An 8975-nucleotide genomic window follows, 5' to 3' on the forward strand; every position below is an offset into this window, starting at 1 on the left:
GGATGTCCATCCTCAGGAAGAACAAAGCTGGGGCTGGATTTGGTATGTGCAAAGAGAGGCAGACAGACCTTGGTTAGCTGGCCTTGGTCTCCCCACCGCTGTATTCCTAAATTGACATCCTTGGGAAACAGGAATTTAAATGTAGGAGAGTGCAGAAAGAATGAACTATCTTTTGAGACCAAATAAAAATTGACCTGAGGCTTAAGTTACCTGAGAGACATCACATTTAAAAGCTGAACATTATTACTTTTAAAGAGTAGAAAAGATGAATGACTTTTTAAAATGTACTCTCAGTTACATCCTTAAGCAATCTTTTTTCTTTTTAACCTTTTTTTAAAAACTTAAGTACCTTAGGGAGAGGAAAAACAGCAGTCTATCGATTGTATAGACCTGAATTTTGTTAGCTGTGGAAATAATTTACCTACTCATTTTTCTTTTTGCCTTTGAAAAAGTTATTAAAGTTGCTATGACTGTCTTGTACATATGTACAACTTAAGGTTTTAGAATTTAGAAGATGTATAATGTCTTTATGAAACTCTTATGGTTGTATCACGCATCTTTTCTAACATAAAACTATAGGCCCTTATAGTATGTATCAGTACTTTGAAAAATTTACCTTTACGGGTCCGGCCCCATGGCCAAGTGGTTAAGTTCGCGCGCTCCACTTCGGTGGCCCAGGCTTTCGCTGGTTTGGATCCTGGGCGTGGACATGGCACCGCTCATCGGACCATGCTAAGGCGGCGCCTCACATGCCACAACTAGAAGGACCCACAGCTAAAAATATGCAACTACGTACCGGGGGACTTTGGGAGAAAAAGGAAAAATAAAATATTTTTTTAAAAAAAATGACCTTTACTTTGAAAAGGAAATTACATCAGGTATTTAAGACATCATCTGTAGAATGGCCCTTCTGTCCCAAACCATAATTACTTATTTTACCAAACTTATTTTATCAGGAAATTTTATGTAACAAATTTTTCAAAGCAATGTACTCTCATTGGAGAAGATATCATTTATTAAAGCTCTTGTGCTTGCTTTCAAAATATGTTTTTAAAAAATATATATAATGCATATCCATTTATGTAGTTTTATTTTACCATGTTGGATAGTGCTAAACAAACAGTGGTAATAGTTACTCATTCCCATGGCTGAATATATGAGTCAAAAATACATGGAAGGACTGGTAGGTAAATAATGATTTCAGTTATTACACAGTGTGAAATGTTTCTGTAAGGAAACTTTGGGATGAGTAATGTGACTCTGTTGTAAGATTTTCAGTAGCAGAAATGAGGAACAAAAATAAAACATGTCAGCAAAAAACACAATGGTAAGTTGTCATCTGAGTGGTTGTGTAAGCCTCGAAGATAGTTCATGTAACAGAGATGAGGCATAACGACAGCGCCGCGCCTTCACACCAAAGATATTATTGTGTCTATGTGGATACCTTGCAATGTCATCATTCCTTTTCTGCCCTTATTTACTAAATTTCTTACCTTGCTTTTCCATTGTTCATGTAAAAGAGGTTTCTAGACATAGTTTCTATTTCAGTTCACATATATTTTATATTTCATGGAGCTCTATTTTTCTGGGAGCTGTCCTAGGTGTTTTGTGCATGTTGTCTCCTTACTCCTCACCTCAGCCCTGTGAGGTAGGTACTATCATTATCCCCAGTTTGAGGGTGAAGAAGCTGAGGCTCAGAGAAGTTAAGTAGATGGTTCAAGGTCACAAAGTAGTCAGTCATATGCAGAACCAAGATTTTGACCCAGTTCTGACATTGCTGTCTTCATCTGCAAGCTGTGTACAGTTGTTGGTAAAGCTGGAAGGGTTGCTCAGCTTCTCATTAGTTCTTCGTTTATTTTGTTGCTTCTCTAGAAGCCCTCTCCCCTCTCAGAGTGACTCTGAGTCACCGAGCTCCGGCTCAGGAATGCCTTCAAAACGTCTAGATAGGTCATTTGCAGAGTGTGGATGGTCAGCTCACACCTGAGGTAAAAGCTCAGGCTAAACCTTGGAAGGTGAACTATTGAGAATTTAAGCCAATGGATCTGAAAGCAACTGAGTCCTACTCCGCCATTCCAGCTCAGGATGGAAGCTTCCATGAAACAGGTCCCTCCTGAGCTTGTGTGTGCAACCTCAGTGGGCACTGGTGTCATGAAGAGCCACTTCTCTACCCGGTGATAAAGGATTGGATTCAGGACAGTCTTGGTCGTGGGCTGGAAGTCTCCAGAGCCCTCAAAGTGATTTGAGAATTGCTCAGAATGTTTTTCCTTCCACACTGTGTCAGGGCTTCAGCACGGGAGTTCTGTTGAGACTACTGGCTGGTTAACATCTAGCTACTCATTTTTTCCTGATCTGTGGTCCACCTTACTTAACTGTACCCACGGGGACAAGCTTCACTCTCACACCTTCTTGGATCCATTGTCTCAAAAGAGCTAGATGCCACTTGGAGGTGACTGCCTGCAGGAGCTTCCCTGGGCTCCTGGCCCATTTCCAGTGGCTCTTCACGGCCCTCCTCCCCTACTTTCCTTTTTAATAAATTCGGTTGATATTCAACTGATCTGTTGGAGGCTCACTTTCCTGGAAAGGATCTTAATTCTTTTTTAAAAGATCTTAAAAGCAGGCTTTCCTTAGACATTCAATTAATGTTTTAGTGAAACAGAGGCCATAGGTCAGCTCTCCTGAAAAAATCCCAAATTTGGACTTTTTCTTATTATTGAGTCGTAAGAGTTCTTTATATATTGTGCATATGTCTATTATCATATATATAGGGAATATTTTCTCTTAGTCTGTAGCTTGCCTTATCATTTTCTTAATAATGTCTTTCAAAAAGAAGTTTTAGAGCCAGCCCTGATGGCCTTGTAGTTAAAGTTTGGAGCTCTGCTTCAGTGGCTGGGATTTGGTTGCTCAGTGCAGAACCACGCCACCCGTCTGTCAGTAGCCATGCTGTGACAGCAGCTCACATAGAAGAACTAGAAAGACCTGCAACTAGAATATACAGCTATACTGGGGCTTTGGGGGGAGGGGGAAAAAAAGGAAGATTGGCAACAGATGTTAGCTCAGGGTGAATCTTACCCAGCAAAAAAAAAAAAAGTAAAAAGAAATAGGTGAAACTAAAAAAATTATAGTGATAATAAAAAAAGTTTTAAATTTTGATGAAGATCAATTTAACCGTTTTTTGTTTTATAGTTAGTGCTTTATCCAAGAAATCTTTGCCTAGCCCATGGTAGCAAAGGTTTTTCTCTTATGTTTTCTTCTAGAAGTTTTATAGTTTCAGCTTTTATGTTTAGGTCTGTGATCCATTTCATTTTAGTTTTTGTGCTTGGCAAGAGGTGTAGGGGTCCACGTTTTGGTCCCCCCCCCCCCCATATAGATATCTAGTTCTTCTAGCACAAATTGTTGAAAAACTTTCTTTTCTCCATTGAATTACCTTCGAATCTTTGTAAAGAAATCAATTGACCACATATGTTTGATCTATTCTACACCCTCTGTTCAGTTTCATTGATCTGTATGTCTCTCTCTATGCCAATACCACACTATCTTGATTACTGGAGCTTGATAGAAGTTCTTGAAATCAAGTATTACAGGTCTTTAAACTTTGTTATTTTTCAGAATTCTTTTGGCCATTCTGTGTACTTAGATTCAGCTTATCAAATCCCTACAAAAAAATGGCTTCTAGAATTTTGATTCAGATTGCAAATGAATCTGTAACTCAATTTGGCAAGAATTGACATCTTTTTTTTTTTTTAATTTTTATTTAATTTTTTTTAAAGATTTTATTTTTCCTTTTTCTCCCAAAGCCCCCTGGTACATAGTTGTGTATTTTTAGTTGCGGGTCCTTTCAGTTGTGGCATGTGGGACACCACCCCAGCATGGCCTGACAAGCAGCGCTGTGTCCACACCCAGGATCTGAACCAGCAAAACCCTGAGCCGCCAAAGCAGAGTGCGCGAACCTAACCACTTGACCACAGGGCTGGCCCCAAGAATTGGCATCTTAATAATATCGAATCTTCCAATCCATGAACATGGTATACTTCTCCATGTTTTGAGATCTCCTTTAATTTTTCACAGTAGAGTTTTGTAATATCAGAGTACAGGTCTTGCTTGTACATATTTTTTGTAATTTTTCCTAAGTTTTCAGGTTGTTGATGTAATTGTAAATAGTATTTTTTTATTCTGTTGTCCACTTGTTCATTGCAAGTATATAGAAATATAATTGATTTTTGTGTATTGACCATGTATTTTGCAACCTGGGTAAATTCACTTGTTGGTTTTTTTAATTTTTGGTAGATTCCTCAAGATTTTCTGAGAATGCTGTCATGTCATGTGCAGATAAAGGCCCTTTTATTTATTCCTCTCCAGTTTCTATGCCTTTTATTTCCTTTGTTGATTTATTATACTGGCTAGGTCCTCTGGTATATAATGTTGAATAAAAGTGGTGAGAGTGGACATCCTGGGCTTATTCCTGATGGTAGGGAGAAAAATGTCTTTCACCACTAACTATGATGTTAGCTGTAGGTTTTTCATAGATGCCTTTTATCAGATTGAAGAAGGTTCCTTCTGTTCGTAATTTGCTGTAATTTTTCATAATTGAATTTGTCAAATGCTTTTTCTGCATCTATTGAAATGATTTATGATTATATGATTTTTAACCTTTATTCTGTTGAAATGGCAAATTACTTTGATTCTCAGATGCTGATAAAGCTTACATCCTTGAGATAAAGCTCACTTGGTCATGATGTATTATCCTTTTTGTATATTGCCAGATTTGATTAGCTAATATTTTGGATCTGTTTCTGGCAGTGGACCGACCAGGTGGGCAAATAGGCTGCACCAACCACAGAAGGTAGTTGGAACGAGTTTGAGCACAGTCTCCGGATAGCTAATGTCTTAGTAAAGCCTGCAACGTCACCTACAAATACTCTCACCTCCTTTTTCACGTGTCCTTTGAAATGTACTGCCACCAGAGACAGTATCTGAGTATGTACGGCAAGGTTTGAAGTTTTAAGAGTAAGCAATGAGTTCCTTAAAGGCAGGGACTTTAGCTCATTCATTTCTATTAGAATAAGATTAAATTAAACTGGTGTTACAGTGGCTTATAGAGAATGGAAATTTCTTCTCTCCCAGGCCTGGTACGACTCTCACCCACAAAAGTCCTCATGGAGCCAGACTTCTTCTGGCTCACTGCTCTGCCAACCCAAGGGTGTGAACTCAGTTATTCTTGTGGTCTAAGGGGGCCGCGTCTGCCTTACAGCAGCAGCAGAGTGAAGGAAGGGATGACAAAGAGGAGGAGCAAAGAGTGCATGCCAGCTAACTCTTAGGGAAGATACCCAGAAGCTGCCGTGAGAGATGTTCACGTACATGTACCACTGACAAGAACTTAGTCAGTGTGGTCACAGCAAGGCAAGGTTTTGAGGCAAGGGTCATGGAGAATAAATAGTCATTCTCTGTTTATTGGAAAATCGAATCGTTTTCTCATTTAACTGGTTTTTCCTGGAAGTTCCTGAAACAAAGTTATTTGCAACATTTCCCCATCTGAGCCTGAGTTTCTTGGAATAGTAAAGTCATGTTAACAAAGACAATGGAAAAGCAAACTCACATTAGTGTACACAGTAGGCTGTGTGGGTGTATGTAGTTTGGTTCTCAATATCTGTATCCCCAGGAGCTCGCGTGGCCCATGGTAGTATTCAGTCAATGTCTGTTGCCTATGTATGTTATATATGGCCTTCCTGTTGGAATCTTTGTCCCAAAAGTACAACTAGGAAAGGTGAATGAGGACGTCTTCTAGATGTCAGAATGGTAAGATTCAGATTGCGTTAGATACTGACTGACTGCCTGGAGTCACATGGATGCGCTGGGCTGAGTCTGCACCTGGGTTCAGGGTGCATGCGGAGATCGGGCTTAGGGATCAGGGATCAGGAACAGTGTCGCCTCAAGAGAGCAAAGGGAAGGGTATGAGAAATAGGCATGTTGCCAGTTTTATTACACTTTTCCAGGTATTAAAGTCTTACTTACACCAAACTGAGATTTTTTTCTGCAGCAATCAGAAAGAATGGGAAAAGATTTAAAAGGCAGTAAGTTTTCCGTCATGTGATTTGATGTTCTTTAATACCGTGCCATGTACCAACTAAAATCTCCTGTACCTCTAATGGTACACTCTCTTGCTTAGGAAATACGTGTCCAAGGAAGATGGTGGACTGTGTAGATCTGGGTTCTGGTCTTGGTCCTGTCACTGTGCGACCGCGGAGGTCACTCAACCTCACATTGCCTTTTCTGTGTTTTTTTCCTCCCATGGGCTGTCATAGAATTGGCTCCTGAAAGACATACTATAAGCCTACTACTAGAGACATGCTACAAGCACTACTACTACTCTAAGACATACTGTAACCTACATAGGAAGAGCTTGCGTGAATCGTTTGTGCTCACCTGAGCACTAAACATGGCATGGCTTTGGACAGAAGCTTTGGATACATTAAACATGGCCCCAGCTGGATGTGGAAACGTGGAGGGACGTGTATGCCATTTGAACAAATACCTTGCTACGATGGTTTGGAAAACTGTCTGATCAGGTGTAAATCAAGGGCAATGGGTTGATTGCCAAGGGCCTCGGACATGATAAGTTAGAGCCTTGGAGGCCGTTTCAGAGAAACTCCTCAGGTGTCTGTCTAGTCTGGTGGAGTTGGGGTGGGGGCATGGGAATGCCCCCGCCAAGTGGAATGTGAAAGCCCGAGAAGGTTCTGAGTTCTGGAGCGGGCTGTTCCATGAGCCGCGCTGGTTCTTGTGAGGACTCCAGCTGGCTCCCGCACCTCCCGTTGGCTCTCGGAACGTGGAGTATTCTAGGTGCTGGATTGAACTGTCGTCCGGAAAAGGCCTGGTGGTGGACTGTCATGAACACAGTAGTTCACTGGCTCGCTCCCTCCAGAGTGCTGAATGGTGAACAGGGTTGCAGAGAATCCTCAGAAGGTATAAATTGTTTTCACATTATTTAGAGTCTCCCGTTCAGATGGATTTTTTTGTCCCCTGTGCCCTCCTCCCACTAGCTGTCTTTTTGTCCCCTGAGCATTTCAAACCAAGTGAGAGAAGAACCAACAGAAAAAACAAGCACGGAGCTCTTCTGACACCTGCCCTCTCAGCATCCCTCTCTCCCCTGACACACAACATAAAAGAGAACTGGTTCTTTTTTCCTGGGGCTTGCTTGGGTCTCTTGTATGTTAGTTTGGTTTGTTTTTGTTTCTATCACACTGTTTTAAGAGGCGCTGTGGTAGTACACACTGAGGGCCAGCCTGGTGCTGGGCTTGGGAAGGGCACGCTCCTGGAATCAACAAGAAGGAAGGGCTGGAGTAGCATTTGAACTTGGGGAGAGAGATGTGAGTCTTGGCAGTTTGTTTCTTCCCTGGTTAGGGAAGGAAGCGGGCGGCAGGGAGTGGATGTGGGATCCATGCGGGGGGGAGGAGGGGTACAGCATCTGACACGCTGGAGGTTCCCTCCCTCCTCCTATTTTTATCCAGTGATGGGTTCCAAAGAACTTCACCAAGAGAGGAACAGAGGTCACAAAAATGGGGAGCTCAGAGCTAAAGCTTGTTAACCTGGGGGAGAGAGTGCATGAAGCAGCCTCAGTTTGCCTCACATGGTGTGGACCTGAGCCTTGGTTGGCATTTTGGTCCTGGTGGGACCTGCACTTCTCCCCCGAGGCCTGCCTATCCCAGCCATTCAGGGAGCGGGAGGAACAAAGAAGACATGGGAAAGCCCCGCTGTGCCGCGCCGAGGCACCGCTCGGTGGGTTTGCCTGTGATGATATCTCATTTCACCCTCACAGCAGCCCTGCAGCCCTGGAGTTAGTTCCCTGTTTTTTGCAGGTGAAGTCCCTGAGACAGAAAGGATAAATAGTATCAACTCAAGTGGCAGAGCCGGATTCAGACCCTGGTGTGTGATTTCCAAACCCAGGATTCTTTCCTGCAGAGAGAGAAATCCCGGGGTCTCAACAAGGTGTAAATGGCTCACACTCCCAAAACACAGAGCCGGAGACAGTCGTCTCTTCGTCTCCCTCTGAAGCCGGTTCTGGGGCAGCGGCTGATGAAGCTGTGTTTGGGAAGGGTTTGTGTGGGTGTGTTTTATCCCGCAGTGCTTCCTGTGAAGCTGGGCACCTTCACTTGACCTGTGCCCTCTGTACCTCACGCTGATCATGTGATCACCTGATCCTCTTGGGAGGACTTATTTCAGCTAGACCTAATGAATTTCACTTCTTTTCCCCTCTGACAGATGGATCTGTCTGTGGAAACTCTCTTTAGCTTCATGCAAGAGCGCCAGAAAAGATATGCCAAATATGCAGAGCAGATCCAGAAAGTCAATGAAATGTCCGCCATCCTCCGCCGCATACAGATGGGCATTGACCAGACGGTGCCCCTGATGGAGCGGCTCAACAGCCTGCTGCCGGAGGGCGAGAGGCTGGAGCCCTTCAGCATGAAGCCGGACCGAGAGCCCCAGCTGTAGAGCTGCTGCTCCCCTCCTGCTGGGCGGGGGTTCTGGGACAGAGCCCGGCACCGCCAATACCCTGAGGACATTGGGAACCAAAGTCATGTGATGTGACCAGCGCTCGAAGCTGGTTGGAGGTTTTGCTTGTCCCTGAAGCAGAGGTGAAGCGGTCCAGCTGGCCTGAAAATCTGACTTTGTCCTCCCCCTTTCCTCGGTGTCCTCCCTGTGCAGAGCGAACCACACTGGTTCTCAGTGATCACCGAAGTTGGAGCGTTCGAATTACTAAGATGTCGTTACAGAACTCTGCATCGGGAATTATTTTTATTTTGTTTAGTTTTTTTTTAAATTGAAAGTATATATTATCTAGTCTTGCTTATGGAGTGAAAATATGGAGAGAAGGGGAGAAATATTTTAAGCAGCTCTGTGTCCTCGATGCCTTTATGAAATTTTACTCAATAGGCTATCTGAGTTACGGGTTTACTGTAAACATAAAGAACTAATTTAATCCA

General features: G+C 43.0%; 1 protein-coding gene across 3 annotated transcripts in view; it reads left to right on the forward strand.

Annotated features, from left to right (window-relative positions):
* The window catches only part of BORCS5 (BLOC-1 related complex subunit 5), an 83006-nt gene extending 74031 nt beyond the window's left edge, over window positions 1–8975 (forward strand). For all 3 annotated transcript variants that reach the window (XM_014740554.3, XM_001501345.5, XM_070269920.1), the window contains exon 4: window positions 8254–8975. In XM_014740554.3, coding sequence (XP_014596040.2) covers window positions 8254–8484 — 231 coding nt within the window. In that variant the 3' untranslated portion in view covers window positions 8485–8975. The remainder of the gene's footprint in view (window positions 1–8253) is intronic.

This window comes from Equus caballus, chromosome 6 (assembly GCF_041296265.1).
Source record: "Equus caballus isolate H_3958 breed thoroughbred chromosome 6, TB-T2T, whole genome shotgun sequence".
Taxonomy (NCBI): Eukaryota; Metazoa; Chordata; class Mammalia; order Perissodactyla; family Equidae; genus Equus; species Equus caballus.